Source organism: Prinia subflava, chromosome Z (genome assembly GCF_021018805.1).
Source record: "Prinia subflava isolate CZ2003 ecotype Zambia chromosome Z, Cam_Psub_1.2, whole genome shotgun sequence".
NCBI classification, from domain to species: domain Eukaryota; kingdom Metazoa; phylum Chordata; class Aves; order Passeriformes; family Cisticolidae; genus Prinia; species Prinia subflava.
In genome coordinates this window covers 96388592-96409525 of record NC_086283.1, presented here as the reverse complement: position 1 = coordinate 96409525, position 20934 = coordinate 96388592, and the positions used below count along the sequence as shown (strand labels likewise).

Genomic DNA, 20934 nt, shown 5'->3' with positions numbered 1-20934 from the left:
TGTTCAAGCTACCCAAGGTCACTTGGAGAGAATCACAGGAAGCAACATGAATGCCCTGAGCAGCTGAGAGACCTCAGGGGCAATTTGCTGAGAAAGGAGGCACCTGTGGGCAGAAAAAGCTCCTAACCTTAGCCCCACACATCAGCATCACTGTCCAAACAGCCATTCTTCCACCTGAGGCATGCATTTTTCCTTTACATTTTTGGTTGTGGGGTTTTTTTTGTTTGTTTTTTTGTTTGTTTTTTTTTTCTTGTTGTTTTGTTGTTGGAGATTTTTTGCCATTGTATTATTTCTGGTACCTTTGACTTTCTAATGAACTGTAACATGGTCAGCAGTAGTTTCTCTCTCCTGGTCAATGCAAACAATTTGTGGCCAGTAAACTCTAACTATTACATTGTTTTAACCAAAGGCTTTGCTTTTTCAATCCTTTGAAATCACTGGAACACAGCTTGATGGCAGTAGACTTGAATGTGTGATACATTCAAGTAAGCAGATACCAATTTACGTCCTCTGCAGTCGGAACTGCAACTATGTACAACGCTAGAGAGAAAAGTAATGGAATGCACCTTTTGTTTTTTAACCCCTGTGGGTAACAGAAAAATAGTGTTGAAAAAAATTGGACTTAACCAAAAAATAACATGCAGAGGATGTCTTTCTTTATATCCACTTGTTACAAATGTTTATTTGATTGTAAAATGTGTTACAATGCTTCAGTGCAAACAGAAAGTAGACTTAAAGCAGATTTTTTGAAGAGATACAACTATTAAAATTCTCATTAAATTCTGCATACCAGATGTCAGCATATGCTATTTCATTGTTGATTTGATAAAGCATGCTCCTGCAAGTTATCAGAAGCAGTACAATGCTTCAATACATCCAGTTCTCTGCAGTGATCAGTAACAATCTTTTGCATAGCCTAAACACGGAGATCATCTACAATATAAGAAGTCAGTAATGAAAAACCTGCATTACATTTGCTGCATTATTTGGTTTTATGTGCTGTAGGTTAAAGCCATTTACTCTAAAATACAAATGAAATTACTGCTGCAGACTTCTGATTCTTCCCAACCAGTTCAAGCTACTCTGGAATCTCAATACAGAATTCAGGGTCAGCTCACTTCAATGTACACAAAGCCCTGGCTGTATTTTAACTTGAGAAAACACAATTGGAGGTCAAATGTAAGAGCAAGCACAGGCAGCATTCCACACGGCAGCAGTGCTCAAAGTTCAGATAAAAGTGGGGGTGTTTCTTCCTCCTTAAAGAGAAATGTAAAGACAGATGCTGTATTGTAAGTGACAGATAATTCCAGTCACAGGCACCTGAAGGTGCCTAGAAACAAAGAGATTTCAAAAGGGCATAAAGAGGTACAGAAAAAGCAGAGGAAAGATCAAGACCAAGCTGTAAGGAAGTGAAAAAAACAAACAAGGAACCGTCCAAAAGGAGGGGAAATCAGTTTATTTGTTCCAGTGCTAGGACAAAGAGAGGGAAAAAATGCAGTGAACACTGCAGTAAGAGCTCTCCAAGACATTTTCACATCAGACATTTACATGATCTGATACACTGACCTGTGGCCAAATCCACTGCCTAATAACTACCACGCTAATGGATTTCAGCGTTTCTAACTCAAAAATCTGTAAAATGTATGGCTTCCTTTGCATTCAGCATATCAGTATTTTGACTATCTGAAGTAAATTCTGCTGGTTTCACTCTCCCATTAATTAAGGCAGAGAGGGAAAATCTTAATCTTTTAATGCACAGTAATGTGATAATGCCCACAAATATTGATCCATTATATTGTATGTATGAGAATAACATGAATTAATGAAAAGTGAAAGAAAGAAAATTATGCAGAGCTTTTATTTGGAAGTTCTTAGATTCTCCTGCATAGTTCAGCCTAGCAGCATACTTCAGTTCTGGAATATTCATAAATATATGAAACAGATGTACTAACCAACCCATAGCTTATATGGAGATATATGAAAAAAAAAAAGAAAAAGCAGGGAAGGAAAACAGATACAGAACATCTCAGCAGGGATTCAAATAACCTTTTTCAGATACTACTCATTTGACTAAGGCTATCTTACAACACCTGCAACTTCTTCCAAATTCTTAAGCCAGACCAGACAACATTGCATGCTTCTTTCCCAAGTGAATCAATGATTGATTTTCCCTGTGTTTCTACAAGGCTGTCACTGATTGACAAAGTAAGTCCCTTGGAAAAGCAATAAAGCTTTGTGTCAGACAGTTCTGGGTTGTTTCAAACAATTTTTATCAGTTACAAAGGAAACCTAAAAATGTCCATATATAAAATATCAAAATTTGCTGTAGTTCTATTAAGCAATTATTGAAAAAATACTGAAATTTTTAAAAATGTAAAAAACTAAGAAATTCCATTTTGATAATATTGAATGGCTTTCTGTAATATAATCTACTGGTAGAGTTTTCTGTCCTGAGAGATATGGGCCAGGTAAAGAGTGAAGACAAGATCCTGAATTTTAGGGAAGTAAAATTCCAGCTCTTCAAGAAGCTAGTCAATAGGACCCCCTGAGAAAGTGCCCTTGAGGAGAAGGGCACAGAATAGAGCTGACAGGTCTTTAGGGACATAGAGGGCAAAAGCTCTTGAATCCCAGGCATAAAAAATCAGGGAAGGAAGGCAATGGCAGAGTCAACCTACTGGTAAATCTAAGAGGCAAGAAGAAAACACACAGGCAGTGCATTCCACAACATGGAAGTACAAACAGGTACTCTGGGAAGAGTATAGGGATGCAGTCCAAGGCATGTATCAAGGTATGGCAGGAGCTGAGCACCCCTTGGTAAGGAATGCTAAGAGTAACAAGGGCTACAGCCAGGATAGGAAGGTCGGGGGAAATGTACCTCCACAGAGATGACTACCAAACTGGTAAGAAAGAATGAGGAGAAGCCTGAGGTGTTCAACAACTTTTCTGCCTCAGTCTCCACTGACAGTCTCTTTTCTCACACCTCTTGAGTGGATGGACCACAAGAAAGGGAGCAACTGTAAGACAAGATCAGGTTCGTGACCACCTGAGGAATTTACATAAATCTAAAGGACCTGACAAAATGCATTCCAGAGTCCTGAAACTGATAGTGTTGCCAAGCCACTCTCTGTGACATTTGGAAAGTCCCTGCACTCAGGGCAAGTCCCAGGTGACTTCCCAGGAAAAGGGAAACTTGGTAACCATTTCTAGGAAGGGCAGGAAGGGGGACCCTTGGAACTACTGACCTGTCAGCCTGGCTTCTATGGCTGGAAAGGTGATGGAACAGATGTTCTTAGAGGCTGTGCTAAAGCACATGGAGGACAGGCAGGTGATTTGGGACAGTCAGCCAGGCTGTAGGAAAGGCAAGTCGTGTCTGATCAGCCCAATGGCCTTCTACAACAAAGTGACTACATCAGTGGACAAGGGAAGAAGGGTCACGGGTGTTCTTTATCTGGACTTCTGCAAAGACCTTGACACAGTCCTTCAAAACATCCCTCTCTCCAAACTGGAGGGATGGATTTGATGGGTGGGCCACTCACAGCACAATGATTTGGCTGGATGGTCACATTCAGAGAACCAGTCAATCTCTCACTGGTCTGGGTGTAGATCAGTGATGAGTGGTGTCCCTTGGGGTCTGTATGGGGACCGGTATTAATTAATATCGTCACCAATGACACAGGCAGCAGGACCAAGGGCACTCTGGGCAAATTGCAGATAACACCCAGCTGAGGGTGGACAGCTGACATACCTGAGGGATAGGAACTCTTCCAGATCCTGGACAAGCTCTAGGGGTTCAACAAGACCAAGTGCAAGATGCACTGGGTCAGAGCAACCCAGGCTGGGGATGCACAGATCACAGCAGCCCTGCCCAGAAGGACCTGGGGGTGCTGCTGGCTGAGAGGCTGCACATGACCCAGCCATGGGCACTGCCAGCCCAGAGAGCCAAACGTGTCCTGGGCTGCAGCCACAGCCCCGTGGGCAGCAGGGCAGGGAGGGGATTCTGCCCCTCTGCTCTGCTCTGCTCGGAGCCCACCTGCAGGGCTGCACCAGCTCTGGGGTCCAGCACAGAAGGACAGGGACCTGCTGCAGTGAGTCCAGAGGAGGACACAGAGATGGTCAAAGGGATGGAACACCTCTCCTATGAGGACAGAGCTAAGGAGTTGGGATTGTTCACCATGGATGAGAGAAGGCTCCATGGAGACCTTATAGCACCTTCCAGTACTTTATGGAGGTTTTTAAGAAAGATGGGGACAGACATTTAACCATGGTCTGTTGTGGCAGGACAAGTGGTGATAATTTTAAAACTAAAAGAGGGTAGATTTAGATTGGATATAAGGAGGGCATTTTTTATTATGAGGTTGGTGAAACAATGGGACAGGTTGCCCAGAGAGGTGGTGGATGTCCCATCCATGGAAACATTCAAGGCCAGACTGGAGAAGAGGTTCTGAGCAGGCTGATCTAGTTGAAGAAGCCTCTGCTCCCTGCAGGGGCACACTCCTAGAGTCCAATTAGAAGATACTCTCTTTCCCACAGGAAGTGAAAGACATTTCATGATTTGGATACCTAAGATGGGCAACCAGGGAAATGCACAGAAACACATACTCACTAGGTCCCAGTAAAATAAGCAAGATCAAATTCCTTAAATCCAAAAAACTAATCTCCTCCTTTCCTCTCCTCAAACTTCTAATTATTTCCACTGTGCAACATATGACCTCAGAATGATCAAAGTTTTAAAAGAAACACAAACTCTCATGAATTCGGGATTTCCCCCCCGCTTTTCTTATTGTGCTAAAGCATTAAAAGAGATTTTACAAGTAGTAAACAGCAACAACAAAAACACACTTCTAACCCTTAATCTTACAGCATCTATAGCAATCCTACCCCTGTACCACTGTCAGCCAGGCAGCAAAATTCCCCTTACAGAGGATGAATTACAATGGATGATGGATTGAGAACAGGTTTTCAACCATCTTTGTCTCACTGTTCCCAAAGAGTATGAGCCACTAAACTGGACAACAGAAGAGGTTGCTTATTTCTCTCCTCCACAAAATTCTGCCTTTTTTTTCTAATACTGATATTTTTATTTTTCCCTCTGATATTGTAATACTGCACTTTAAAAACCAAAATCAACTCAGTCTTGAATGCTAGCAACCATGTAGGTTCCCTTAATTTACAATTACGCAATAATGAGTGTAACAAATGTAGAAAAGGAAGGCAGAAATAAGATGGCATATTCAATTCATCCACAGTTTAGTCCTGTAAAGATTTCTTACATGTTATGGATCTCATGCTCCTTTGAAAGGCTGGGGCTTTAGGAGCAATCATGTTCTTAAACTTAATCAGAACCACACGGAGGTCAGTGTGAGGGTCCACACAACTGAAGCAGAACTGGAAAGTATATTAAAAGTTAACTACCAAATTATTTCATATGTAACTTACAGAGTTTAAAAAGCCATTTTAACAATGTTAAGAGTCCTGGTATTGTTGAAAACAGAGAATGTCAACAAAATCAATCACGCTACCTTCAATATTTTTACAAATTAGATTTCTGGTGTTTGCAGCTAAAAATAAACAAAAGGTGTAACATGCAAACAACCTCAGACAAGTGAAAAAGACAAAAAGTAGGACAAAACCCCTATTCCTATGCCTTTCCTCCTGTTGCCTGTTTCTGATGGGGAGACTACAGAAGAGCCAAACCCCCACAGTTTTGTTTACATTAAGTGTTGACATCTCTATTCCATAATGCAAATCTGGACTTACTACAATTTTGTTTTAAACGCTACCGAAGTTACAGGGGCAGTAAATAGGCCACATATTAAAGAGCAAATAATGGGAACTACAAGCAAGACTGATTCAACAATTCAAAACCCTTACAGGTATTCAGCAGACACGATACCACCACATATTATTCAGTGTGCATTATGTAATTTAAAAATGAAGTGATGTAGGTAAGCAGGAAACAAGTCCACTTGTCCAAGTCTACTAACAGGTCATGCCTAATCTTCGTGCACAATTTTGAATGAAAACTACAATCAGTTGCCAATATCAACAAAACAAGCAGGCAGCTAATGCTTGGTTTGGTTGGGCTTTTTTTTAGCTTTTTGTGTGAATTCTGCATACGTGAAAGGGAATTAAATAGCACTTAATACTGCCAGACACAATATAAGCAAACACTAGACAGCATCAATGCACAGCTCTGTATATGCATCTCATTTTTGACCTCCAACATTCTTGCTGAAAGTCTAGGTCACAGAACAGGACTTCAGAGCCCTTTGTGTGTGTGATTTAAGCCCATGGTTGTGAGTCACAGTTAAACAGAGAGCACTGCCAGTAATACTGGTAAAGGATCGCATTTGGGGAAAGTTTCTCCCCTCTGATCTTCATAGCATAAATAATGCTTATTCTGTACATGGTCCAAGTGCAGAACTCCCATTGAGGTTTCATTAAAAGAGTACAGAACACACAACAGAGATCTACACTGTGGATAGGAGATTTGCAGCATGAATTGGAGAATAACTTTGCCCTTAATTTGAACTTATGTTCTTCCCTGCTTCCCCACACTGCATCTAAAGGATCCATGTGTAGCTGCATTTTCCAGTAGTGCTGCAAGTATGACAGAAGAGCAACCACACTCCCTATGACGACCCATACGTATTTCCAACAAAATGAACCAAAATCATTTGGTAAGACCAGCTGATGAAAAAACATCTATTGTCTACTTCAGTCTGATGTTGTTTACTCACAGTGGGAAGAATAACCTTGAAGGTTCAGTGTTCAACGGCAGAAATGCCACTTTTTCTTCAGAGCCCTGATGCAGTACTGTATTTCCATCCTTGATGCAGATTTATTTGTGTACATATGATGGAGGCACTATTGAAAGCCTTTTAATTAGAGGGACAACAGAAAACTACACCTTCTAAAATAAAATTCTGCTAATGTAACTCTTGTTGTGCTTTAAATACAACCATAGGGGTTTTATTTTCCATCAAGGGAATATAATACCTCTCCTGCATCAGAGCACCACTTGCTGAACAACTTCGCTGAGCATTTACAGAGTAACTCATATAAATCAACCTCTATGGATTTTTCCAACTCACCAAAAATGTCTCTTTATTCTCCTGACTTTTCCAAAGCTGGGGAAAAAAATTACCTCATGGGAAAAGAAACTGATGTACACAAGCTTCCACTAGTTACAGACTTAGCCCTACAAAAGCTGCATGAACAATGCCCTTCTCCACCCCATTGAATTTGGGGTTTTTTGGGGGTTTTTTGCTTCTTAGTACTGCCTTCATGGTAGCAGCAATCCTAGCACAGACAGTTTCAGTCGAGTGCTTTCATTGTGGGCTGTCTCAGTAATTACAGAGGTCTCAGTAGTTACAGACTGTGTCAAGGTCTACACCAGCACACACCATCACTACAGACGACGGCAACACGGAAGGAAATTTTAACCCAAAACCAACAGGGAATAACCTGACAAACTGCTCATATGTCAGTCAGGTAATACACAAAATGAGCTGCTTTCAGCATTCACCTTGTTCTGAGAAAAAAATTACTAGTATAGCTATTAAGATGCTTAAGTCAAAGCTTTACAAAAAAACTGGCCCATTTGCAAAATTCTGGGCAAAGTTCACTTCCAAGCTTCATTTACAAATAAACTTCACTTCAAGCACTGGCATCCACTAAAAACAGCAAGAAAAACTCAAGATTCAACCTATGATGGAGTTTTTAACCACGAGGACAAAGAAGAAGCTAGTATCTCTGGCATGAGGTTACTCCCTGTTCAGGAACTTGTCTTTGGACTGTTAGATTTTGCATGGAAAAAGCTGGATGGGTGGGGAGGGATAAACAAACATTTCCTACAAAATATTCCAGGTTTTCACAGGATTATAAAAGGGGAGGGGGGGAGGGAGTCAATATATTGTCTATCAACATCTATCAGTACTGATTTTATATCTATTTGTACCATAACATTTCCACCTTTGCTAACATATTCTTAAAAATATAGTCTCATTATTATCATCTGCATCCTAAGACAGAGAATGTATTTTTTAACTTCTAAATTGTCACTCATACTTTAACCTGGAAAAAGCCTGAAAACAAAAACAGAAGCCAGCACTGGAGTACAAAACACCAACTACATGCACCTTTCACTGTCACTGACATGTAACAATTCTAAATGATGCAAGATCTGTCAGAACCTCTGCCTGTAAAAAAATACAGTTAAATAAACAAGAAACAGAAAAATAGTATTTGGGAATAGATGAACTCAAATAATTAGTGTGACTGAAGTTGCTTGCAGCTAAGGCACGTGTGCTTATTTCCACTTAGGAAGCAGCTCAGGGAATGGATGCCCAGGCATCTTCCTCGCTGGCAACACACCAAACCTCTCAGAAACCTCTGAAATACCAATTAAAACAAGTCTTCAGGTCTGCAATAAAGAAAATCTGAGAGCACAACCCTCAAAATTAGCACCTCAGACATCACAGACAGAGAATAACTGCTCTACTCAGCTGGCTTAGCCAATCTGCCAATAGAAGACTCCCTGTGGTCCCTTATAAGCAAAAGTGAAGGAGTAGGAGCTCATTTTTGAACAAAGATATCAAGAAGATAAAAAAAAATGCCCTTAAGGAATCAGTGAAAGTCAAATTCATAGCCTCAAAGAAGGCACTGGAAATAAGAATAAGAAAATCCCAGTATTTCATTAGCCAAAAGTCACAATATGCTGGCTGGAATAAAAGAAAAAAAAAATAAAAGAAAAAAAATAAAAAGGGTAATATGAAATTTTGTGGGGGGAAAAAAACCTAGGGGTATGATTGAGACTGTATAAACATCAGTAAGTACATCCAAAACGATCTGTGCTCTTATTAATCATAATTCTACAATGATAAAAAGACCGTCTTTTGGAGTGAAAACAGTCATCACTGTCACATGCTCCATTATGGAAAGGATTTATGTGGTTTCCTCTTAGCAATGTAAACCAAGGCTTGAAAAGTTCCCGTGTTTTGCTTTTCAAAGCCCTCTTATGGCAACTACTGGGCATTACAGAACTAATCCACATTTAAAAACGGCAAGAAATACTGGAAGATAGGACCACTGCTCTACAGTGTTTTAGTATAACAAAAATATAAAAGTTAAAAAAGCAAGGACAGTAGCTTGAATACAGAACTGAAATTAGGGGTCATAGTCCTTTGCTTTAATATTGGCAAGTTTACACCAAAATTTCTTGTACCACCTCACAGAAACTATAATCACATCATAGTCACAGCAAATTCCCACTTCTTACCTCAAATCACAGTTCTGTATTTGAAGCAAAATTTGGACTCTAAGCCCATGTTAATAGTTCTGACCCAAATTAGTACCATTTCAATGCTTTTAATGACCTTTATTATAAATCAAGGCCCTCTTCAGGGACATTGGTGGTTACAGTTTCCTACGATTGCTAAAGGGAAAAATATGCCCTATCTCTCATTCTCCTTGATTTCAAGTGGCCAAAAGGCCTTAGATACCCACCAATGCTGCATATTCATTTTCATCTGTTTTTCTTAAACAAGCAATAATTTCATTTTCATCAATGATTTCATTAGCACAGACTTGTATCTGCAGTGCAAAAAATGGTCCATAAAAGTAATTTCCATTTCATATCAAAGCAGTCAAGACTTTTCAAGCTACTACTTGATGCACAAATATAACACCACTACCACTGAACCTGCTCATCCTTTTCTAATTTACTTGTAGAAATAGCTTGTCTATCTGTTCAAAAAGACACCAGGGGGTTGATTTACAGGACATACTGATGGAGACAGACTGTGCTAATGACCAAACATAATGAAGTTACATTTTTATCCTGGTATCTCCACCAGGCCACTTTAAAGAGGAACTGAAGTTCTTTTATACATTTCACAAGACTCTTTCAAAACGTGCAGTATTTCCATTTGTCAAGTGGCATGTTCTCAAGGCAATGCCTCTTGAGCCATAATAAATAGGAAGAAACATGAAAGAGTATAATAATAAAAAAAAAAAAACTACCACAGGATCAAAGGTTACATCATGTTCTATGGTTTTTAAATATGTACCCACCAAAAAGAGATATACAGTTTGAGGTCAACTCTTCCCAGGGAGGTAGTCAGAAGACTATGTTTGTTGCAATGTTACTTGCTACAGTACAAAATACGAAATGATCACCTGTAAATTATTCTTTGGACAGGACTTTTAAAGCATGGAGAGATACAAACATGAAAGTGTAAATTTTGGCCTCAAATACAAAGGAAATAGTAATGAATCTAGTAAAAATGTACCATAAAAGCAGGGCCTCCTTTTTCCTCTACAGACTTTCAACAACACCTTTATCAAATCCCACGGCTAACAAAACAGAGAGTGCTCTTCTCATAGAATGGTTTGGGTTTGAAAGGACCTTTTAAAGTCACTTAGTCCAACCCCTCTACAATGAGCAGACTTCTTCAAATACATCAGCTCATTTACTGCCCCATCCAACCTGACCTTGAATCTTTCCAGTGAAGGGACATCCACCACCTCTCTGTGCAACCTGCTCCAGTGTTTTATCAACCTCACTATGAAAAGCATCTTCCTTCTATCTAGTCTGAATCTGTTCTGCTTCAGTTTAAAAACTTTACCCCTTGGTCTACAGAAACAAGTCCTGTTAAAAAATGTCCCCATATTTTTTATAAGCCTACTTTAGGTACTGAAAGGCTGCAGTAAGGTATCTTCAGAGCCTTCTCTTCTCCTGGCTGAACAACCCCAACTGTCTGTCCTAATAGTGAAGGTGCTCCAGCTCTCTGATAATTTCTGTAGCCCTACCCTGGACTCACTGCAGCAGGTCCCTGTCCTTCTGTGCTGGACCCCAGAGCTGGTGCAGCCCTGCAGGTGGGCTCTGAGCAGAGCAGAGCAGAGGGGCAGAATCCCCTCCCTGCCCTGCTGCCCACGGGGCTGTGGCTGCAGCCCAGGACACGTTTGGCTCTCTGGGCTGGCAGTGCCCATGGCTGGGTCATGTCCAGCCTCTCAGCCAGCAGCACCCCTAAATGCCTCTGGGCAACTATGAGGATTTTGTGTCTTTAACATTGCTCATTAAACTTATGGATAAACTTTATCATTACCTAGATTCTCCCCTGCAGAATTCATTGAAATCCTTGAATTGATTCTTAATCCCACAAAATGGGAAGAACTTTCTTGGAAAGAGTCTTTGATCACAAAGAAAATTGTGTGTGTCCCCCGCTGTGCCCCACCAAGCAAAAAGAGGGGCTCCCAGTGCCAGAACAGCACTTGAGGAAGGGAGAGGCACTTCTTCAAGCAAACATGTCCTCAAGACCTGAAGGTGAACCACACTATAATCATATGTTCACATTAGAGCTACCAGTGCACTCCAGGACTCCCAGTTCCAAAGGACCTGGAAGCTGTGCAGGGAGATCTGACACAGCACAGCTCTCTGCAAGAGATGCTCAGCTGCAGACTCGAGTGTTTCTGTTGAACCATGTTCTAATGTCCATTCTGAAACACACTACCTGCAAAAGCACTCAACAAAGTACAGAAAAACTGAATAATTTGACTTTTTTTTTCTTTTTTGGTCTTTTAAAAATGTTTTATGGTTATAACACTTGGTTTTTGAAACTGGGTCCTTATTGCATGCAATGTTTTATGCCTGTAAATAATAACTGTGTGAAGTAAAGAAAAAAACTCAAATCACTGGCCTCTGCTTAAATCCTGCCTGATTTAAGTCCAGTTTCCATGCATTTTAATCATAACAAATTTAACTCATGGAAATTCAAACTGTCAATTAACTCAAATTAAGTCCCAATAGGTAGGGCAGACATTTGATTCTCCTGATTGACTTTTGTTGAAACATATCTGCAACTGATTGCAAAAAGATCACTATTAAAAAACACGGTAGACTGTCACCGTTCAGAAAAATAAATGCTTCATAAGTGAAAAAAAAAATTTGTCTTTTTAATTCAAACATACCTTGTCATTCTAGTTCAGATGTATTTAGTTTTATCCCACAATGCACTGAGCAAACATTACTGAAATAACTCTACCAAGCCCCATCAGCAAAGACTGGATTTTTTCCATGTGGAATAAATGCTGGTATCATTTTCCATATGTCTTTGCTTACTTTTAGTTCTAAATATAAAAACATTGCAAACAGAAACAGGCATAGAAGAGTTATCAAATACTGCTAGAGCCAAAAACTGGACAAAAGTGTAGTATCATAAGGCAAACAGGTTTGGACTCAAAACGAAATTCCAAGATTTTGACCTGTGAAACTCGAAACACATCATCAGTGCATTTTCATCAAACTTTGGTTGGTTCTTTTCTTGTTATGCTTGTCTATTTGTTTTGGTTTGTTTGGGGTTTTTTTTTGTATTTGAAGTGTTCACAGAAAATTAATCTGCCATTTTGACAGCCCTAATAGGTGAAGTGTGGACAAAAGAACTGTATGCATAGAAAGGCTACTGACCACTTCCCACCAAACAAGAGCAAATATGTTCCTGAAACCCAGCCAAGCAGCTGTATTTCAAAAAGGTTCTGTTTCATTCTTAATTTAGAAACAAAGAAGACTGCTTTGCAATGTATTATTTGCATTACTCTAGTAATCTAGAAACCAGATCATGTGCCTGTACATACAAAAACTTAGGTTGTAATTTGGCTGACTAGACTGATCATCATATTTTCAGCTGTCTGGCTCTTTGTGCTTCATGCAACACATGGCAATTCACAGACGGGACAGACTGCTTCAGAAGTAATAAATCTGTAAAAAGCTCTCAGTAAGGATTCAATTGTGACAGGTCCCAGTAACTGCATTGTCAAGTAGGATGCTTTTAACTCCACTGCACTCCTCAGATTTTACAAAGGCATTTTTACACCACCAGGAGCATCCCCCCTTTGCAGAGACACTACTTCAGAGCTGTTTTTGTCAAGCTTGAGAAAGCCCTAAGAGAAGGGAGAGAAACTCTTGTTTCCCTTAAACTCCTGCTCAACCTGCATCATTCTTCTGTGGTTAGAAAATATCCAGAGGAAAGACAGAGGGCCCAGATGTCTCTGTAGTCAGCTTGCTAGACCCTGTAGCAAAGTTACTACTGAAAGAATACTCAAAGGAACTCACCAGTGGAGAAAACAAAAACTGTGTTGTCCCAAAGACCGTATGCTTTCAGAGCATCAGTGAGATTTCCTACAGCTTCATCCATAAGAGTCACCATTCCTGCATAACGGCGTCTCTTTTCATCCTTTATGGAAGAATATGGCTCCACGTACTCCTCAGGGACCTCGAGAGGTTCATGCACAGACTGAAAGGCCAGATAGAGAAAGAGGGGCTGGGGTGGAAGGGACAGGATGGAAATTAGTTGAACATAAAGCTCAAAACTGCAGCAAAAGCAGACCTGACTTATCAACAGTGCAGGCAGTCTGTTTTGATTTTTTCTACAACTTCTACATCTTCTAATCCCTGCACATAAACTAAGAAAGCTTTGAAAAATCACTTTTGAAAAACTGTGGAAAAACATCAGGTGTATCTTTTCTCCATAACATAATTGTTAACTATTTCTTTAAGCTTCTCACCTTAAACTTCCCTTCTCTTTTTAGAAGTGCAAACTACTTGCTAAACCACCTCTAAAAAATTATTAATTGTGTTATAATAAAGGAAATGGAGAAGGGTAGCAGGCCAGGCCATGCAGGACCATGCAGACAAAGCTGATCTTGGCAGCAGACAAGTTTTACCAGTGCTACTTCTCATATCTAGCTCTATGCAACTACTGAACAGCCCTGAAATACAGCTCAAACACATCTCTATTTACACTTCATTACTTTTTTAAAACATTCTTTAATGCTGAAGTTATCAGAACAGAAGCGTTGCCTGTACCTTCTCAGTTTTGTGATTGGCTATGAGATCTATAGCCCTTTCTGTGAATAAATTCGTGGAGTACACATCCTTAAATCCAGTTGCCACTTCCTCTCCGTCTCGGAAGTCCAGAGCACAGCGCGTCTCGTTCTTTGCTTTGATGAGTACACAGCGGTCGTGGGTGTAATAATCCTCACTGCCCAGGAGATAGCCTGGAACAGGAAAAGGTGTCAAACAGGCAGGCCAACACTGTCACATAAACACATATATCAGGGGTGGAAAAAGGAGTCAAACATAAATGTCAAAACATCAGTGGTTTTGAGCCAAAATACTCATTCAGCCCTCGGCCACCTACTGTGATACCCCCAACACATCTAAGTAGCTCAACATTTAATACCTCACAGGATTCTCATTGCTAATGCAAGTAGCAATTTCAAAAGAAATTAAACATTTTGAAACCAGTACAACGACTTCTCATTTATATTTTGATGCCCATGAGCATTAAACTAATGCACTGAGAGCCAAGGCAGCGATCTAGCCACAATCTAGTTTGATTTTTGGTGGTATGATTTTCTATGTTTGTATTTTGATGCAAGGCTTTCTGTTGGGAGGTTTGGAATTTTCCAAATCATTTATTCAAAAACACCCGAGTATGAATCATCTTTTATGTCTGCTGTAATGTAATTTCTGATCCACTGGTGACACCAGCTGGTGAAGAGAAGACACTATAATTTAGAGATATCCAAAAGAAATTAAGGAAAAATTCCACAGGTATAGATTTGCTCCTACCTAGGGCTAGCCTGTTAGGCATGGAGAGCCCTTGTGTTTTAGCAGTCACAAACAGAACTTTTCAAAATCACTTGAATCTCAAAAATTACATCTGAAATTTGATTTTAGATTTCTCCCCCAGTATCCTGAAAAAAATGGATGAATCTGAAAAAAACAGTCTTATGTTCTGCAAAAAAAAAATAACTTGGGACAAAAGGCCAAGACAGAAGAAATTTATTTGCACATTTTTTTCAGCAGCTGCAGCTATTAATTTCTGCAAAAACGAATGTACAGAAAAAGTGAAGTTATCTTAATCCACTATAAATGTCTACTGTATTTTTAGGAGGACAAAATGTGTAATCTTTCAAAAGATGAAGTGATTTTATAGGCAGACTGCTTACACCAATGTACTCAGAGGCACATGTTGCATTTTTTCCGTTTTGAATTTTCATTTTGAATGGAAATTCCAATTCCATTTTGAATGCCCACTGGGGGAGACTGCATCAAGTGTGCCATGGAATCAAACATCCCTAATCACAATTGATGCCTACTAGAATCACATGAGCATTGCAGGACAATAAACCACTATATCCTCTGAAAGATGATGTCACATTGGGCACCCAAAAACCATACCCAGAGCCAGCCTGTCCTGAGGCTCCTGCATTAAAAGCCTGCTCAGTCCCAGGATGAGATTCCACAAGGAACAGCAGCCTATCTACACCTATGCCATCAAAAAGATCCCAAGCTCCTGTGAAGGGATGGGAGAAAGCACAAACATTTAAGCAATGACCCATGATAGTCCAATCCACACGTATTAGCTTAATTCAGTAGTGAAACCATGGCCCTGAGCTCCCTGAAGAATGAAAATAAGTAAATTATCTAAGGGAACAGTTTTTCCCACCATATGTTTGGACTAACATACTTTATAAAAGGCACACACAGAGCACAGTCACACTCTTCACTTAATCCCCAGGTCAGACAAGACCATCCCAGGCCTCTGCACTGAAATGAACTATTTTGAAATTTATTGTTCAAGGGAAGTGTCTTAAAAACAACCAAGTGGAGATGGACCCTTTGAGCTCAGTGCTGTGCAGAACAAGATGCACAGCAGACAGCCCAAGCTACGTAACATTCGTGACACTTGTGCAAAACTAACACATGTGGAATTGATACTGAGACAGGAGCACAAACCACACCTGGAACAATAAACAGTGGATAGCTACATGTTGGTTTCCAAGCAATGCACTCACACTTGGACAATCTATTGTTTAGACTGAGAGTTTCACTTCCTAACTTGTGACCTTTTGGATACTACTTTGTAGAGGCTTTCACACCATCTCACTACCTGCCCTGGAAAACCAAGGCTAAACAAACTGGCTGTAACCCCCATTCCCTATTCCCCCGTGCTGCTACAGGTAGAGACAGAGAATTTGGAATAAAAAGTTAACTCTGGGAAGGAGGGAGGGGTGAGGGAAAATGGTAAGAGAGAAATACCTTCCTTGGACCACACTGTAATTCTAATTAAACTTTCTTCAGTAAGTTGTAAAGCTTCAGCATACATTTAAGGCATTATAATTTTTTAAGCAGTGATACTTTGGAAATATGCATACCCAGGTATGACTTTACTTATAAATCAACAGAACATCTGCTGCTGTTACAAGAATGGGGCAGCTTCTCATCCTTTTTAACACCGCATTTATTGCCCCTGTTTAACCCAACCATTACCAAAGTAAGTGTCAAATCCTCTGCGTGTTGGGAGGCATTCTTTTCTGTACATCCCCAAATGCCACTTCCCCACCATGTGAGTCACATATCCCGCCTCTTGAAGCAGCTCTGGGAGGAGTTTCTCATCCAGTGGCAGGCAGCTGGGCTGGCATGGCCAAATTATCTGGTGTTGCAAACCTGTGTGGATCTAGCAGAGAAAAGAAGCGTGAGAGATCACTCACAGTGCAGCCCACGAGTTCATTTATAAGCAGGCACAAAAAGAAGCACAGCTTAATTAGAGATTAGCATTAGTTTTAGGGGCTCTTCATTTCACCAGTGTGGCACTGAGGATGATGAGGAAGCTCCAGGTGGAGGGCAGCGGTTGGATGGAGGAAAACAAGAAAATAGCACTGCAAGAGTTAACATCTTCCCCGGCATAAATCAAGCACAATTTTCAAAAACCAAAACAAAAAACAAACACAAAGCTTTTTATGCTTTTAGCTAGAAATCTAACAGGTAAGAATTACCATTATGGTCTGTTTGAAGACATCTCAAGACAGAGTGAGAGATTTTAAATGGGATTGAAATGGGCAAAAATGCAGATGGCAGGTGAAGCTTTTGCCTGTATCAGAGAACAGTCACTGGAGGAAAGATCAATAAAAGAAAACTATTTTCCATTACTCTTCTAAATGGACATTATATATACATACTTGTCTATTTATTTGCATGCTTTAAATGAGTACAAGCACTATTGAAAGCATTTGGATATGGGGATGACACAAGCTTTACACTGACTAGATCTGATATTTAATAGTTCTACTAAAGTTTCCAGTCTTCCCAAGTGGTGAATTTTGTGTTTCTTTACAATACTTTGAGTAGTATATCACGCCTGATATAAGGAACCTCCTCAGGTACTGATACTACAAGCTGGCTTCTGTCAATTCCCCTGTCTTCTCCACAATAAAAGAGGCACTACCCTAGACTTAGGCCTGCAAAATATGTATACAAGTATATACATCTTGTTTATATATTAAATATTTCTAGCAATCTGTGTGTGTTGAAGCACAAAGACTCCAAATCCCCTGGTGCAGATTACACCAGATCTGATGACTCCACTAAGCAAACCAGTGTAGCAAGCTGCATGATCAGCTTTCAAAGGATTGCTTTGAAATTTAGCAACTCTCTGAACTGACTTTTTAAAAAAAAAATAAGCTCCGATCTTAGGTAAGTAGGTAAAGTGGCCCTTTTCTAAAGGGCCTGCTAATTCCTCATTTTCTTTGAAAAAGGAAGTTCCAAAACTCATAGTATAAACTTTATATTATATATAAAAATATTTTAAATATTTTTAAATGCTGTATTACAGAAAACATTAATATACAGAATGACACAAAAGAAAAAGCATTGTAATTTCTTGCACTGTATCTGAAAAATGTGAAAAACGAGGAGACAATAATAAAAAAAATCTACACCTATCTTAGACCAATACCACTGCTTTTCTTTCATACAGATCACAAGGTGGCTACCAAAATTTCAGCTCCAGAGAGGACTAGATTTATGTTACTTGCTCAAGTTTCTAAGTGACTGTTAATCATATCCATGGGTAAGACAATTTAAAAAAAGATCTCACATATTTGCTGCATAATATAATTGTTTGCTGCATAATTACTGCTGCACAGAATGGCTCCTCTATTTAAAAAAATAAAAGAAGATTACATCCATTTTCTAATTTTTACTCAGTTGCAACAAGGTCGACACAAAGATTACTAAATTATCAAGCCAGATGTATGGGATGAATTTAAATCCAGACTGAACTATAGGTTTTTTCTATGTCCACTCTTAAGACGTGATGCAGCAGTGGCCCCTTTCTTGGAAAGCACATTCAGAGTATCAACTGTATTTCAAAAATAGTCACTATGAGAAAATATTTTAGGTTATTTAATAGAACAACTTAAAGATTTGATAAAGAGAATGTAAATTGCTTTTTCCTACATCATTATTAATTCTTGGAATTTCCAAGAACAGGACAAATGTTGCTTGGAAAGCGCATCAACTAGAACAACCTTCCTGTAACAAGAGAGAGCATCCACTGATAAAGGGTGACGTTTATTTTCTTTTATTCAGAGCAGTTTATCTGGCAATCACTACGGTTAACACGAATGTGCAGGACTTCTTGAGACAGAGGGGAAGATTCTGAAACACACCGAACCCTTTTCTGAGTTTCTTCTTTCTGTCCACGCTGCGTGTCCATACTTTTATTTCCTTCTCCCTACGTTTCTGCCAAAATTGCAGAAAGGAAGGGAAAGGGTAGAATGGTAACAGCTTAAAGACCTATTGTAGAGCCGAAATCTTACATCTGTACAACTGGGAGGGGGTAAAAAAAAAAAAACAAAAAAGAGAAAAGAAAAAAAAAAAGGGGGGGGGGGGGGAATGTGGGAAAAATCAGGATAATGACTAAGAACTATTTGGAAACCCAGGCTAATGCCCACTGTGTGTGCACTCCTTGGTGGAGAGCAGAATATCTACACCTCCTGTACCTGAATGAACACCCTATGACGCATTTGGGCGCTGCAGTAGAAAACACTTTGTAAAAACTGAACCAGCGGTGCTGCTCTCCGCTTCTGTCTGCGTCTCGACAGAGGAACAGCGGAAAAACACCCCAGACCACACGACCAGGGCAGGGGCATCTCCCACGGCAGATGCCGTGCCTGTTAACCCGACCGCAGAGCAGCACAGAGAGCAGCACCTCGGCCCCCTGGAACGGCACCACTCGCGCTGACTCCGTGCCCCGCTCCCTCATGAGGCGAAGCGGAGTCAGCGGAGCTCCGGAGCGGCCGGTTCCGCCCGCCCTACCTGGTAGCGGCCCGAGAGGAGCTGGCTGCGGGACGGCGTGCACAGCGGCTGGGTGTAGTAGCGCTCCAGGCGCACGCCGCCCGCCCCCAGCGCGTCCAGCCGCGGCGTGCGGATGGCGGAGCCGTGCCAGCCCACGTCGCCCCAGCCCAGGTCGTCGGCCAGCACCAGCACCAGGTGCGGGGCGGGCGGGCGCGCCAGGCACAGCGGCAGGCACAGGCACAGGCACAGCAGCCCCGGCCCGCCCGGCCGCCGCGCCATCCCCCCGGCAGGAACTGGGCCGCGGGCCCGCCCTGCGCCGCGGGCCCGGCCCGAGCCGCGCTCCGCCCGCCCAGAGAGGGGAGGGCCCGGGCGGGGCCGGGCCCAGGCTGCGAGCCGTGCAGCTCTGCCTCGGTGGGTTTGGTGTTAGCCTAAAAAGGGAATTGTGAAGGTGGTGTCAGTGTCGGCAAGGTACGCAAACAGCTGGTGCTGGCGGTCCCTTCCAGTTTTGCCTCAACTCCTGCATTAAACACCCGGTTCAAGCCTCGGAGCTGTTAGAAATGAGACGCTTGACACGGCCAATATATCAATCAGCAATTCAATTTAATAACTGATTAATTAGCATGGTAAAGTGTGAGCAAAGACAGCGCTGGGTACAGTGGAAGGATTTTCCCTTCCGACTGCACACCCATTGCTGGACTTGCTGGGATTTTATTGGCTATATTCATACATATTAATAAGCTTTTCTCAGTTGTTTCTGTTTCCAATTTTTAACGTCATTATTCAATGCCTATTGTGGTCTATTTTAAATTTCAATATTCCAGGATGTACATCCAGGATATGTATCCCAGGTGGTGGGGTCCAGCTTCCAGATGTGGGGTCCAGCTTCTATTTTCCAGGTCTATTAGTCTTTGATAGTGATGTTCAGTTTTCCTTTTTCAGGAACCATAAATCAGTGAGCTGAAGTCTTTTGTCTGTATCCAGGATGGTTTTTTTACCAGTCTGTGACAAAGCCTTTTTACATTCTAAAAGTACAGTTTAAAATTCTTTAATACAAAACAAGTTTCTAAAGTTATAATTCAAAGACACTTATTTCATAATAGCTTAAGATTTATAATAGGTAATTGCAAGCCAAGTTTGTTCAAAAACCTTCTTCCATGCTTTCCTTGGTTAGAACTCATCTTTATAACTGTCCCATGGCCGTGTTCTACAATTACAATTACACAGATTCTCTTTATTTCCCTGACACGAAACACAACTTTGTATTTCACAGAGCTTTTCCCAGGGGACCTGGGGAACAACGTGCAAGCTCATGTCTCAAGTCCTTTGTGGTTTTAGGGAAGTCAGTACAACGTTATGAGGACAGGACAGATTGCATTCCTGTAAAATTATCTGGACTGTTACTTCTGCCTTCATAGCAGTTCATCTATTTTTAACACTGCATACAGAGCTTACTCTGAGTGTAAGCACAGCAAGGCAGCTGCAACACGCACATGGCCTTGCTGCTGGCCAGTGTGCAGGACAGCCTGGGAAAAACAAGCTGCAACCCCCACTGAGGATGTTTCTCCTGTTGGAGAAACTCTCCTGTCAGCATCAGCACAGACACAAACACAAAAGAGACACCCGTGTGTCTTCCCTCCAACCCCCAACACTTTGCAAAATCGTAAGCAGCCCAGTGCTCTTTTCTCTCCATTTTGTCCATTCGGATGAGAAGCCTAGATCGAGGTCTGGCTTTTGAGATGGTGCTTGTGACTGTTGCAGCGTAGGAAGGAAGTGAAGCAACACAGAGGCAG

At 41.0% G+C, this 20934-nt stretch overlaps 1 protein-coding gene across 1 annotated transcript in view; it reads right to left on the bottom strand.

Moving 5' to 3' along the window:
• The window catches only part of ARSB (arylsulfatase B), a 63881-nt gene extending 44382 nt beyond the window's left edge, over positions 1-19499 (bottom strand). Inside the window, exons 1-4 of the mRNA XM_063423020.1 lie at positions 19166-19499; positions 16337-16523; positions 13865-14055; positions 13112-13319 (exon numbers count right to left, since the gene is read on the bottom strand). Coding sequence (XP_063279090.1) covers positions 13112-13319; positions 13865-14055; positions 16337-16523; positions 19166-19423 — 844 coding nt within the window. The 5' untranslated portion in view covers positions 19424-19499. The remainder of the gene's footprint in view (positions 1-13111; positions 13320-13864; positions 14056-16336; positions 16524-19165) is intronic.
• Positions 19500-20934: the final 1435 nt, after the last annotated feature.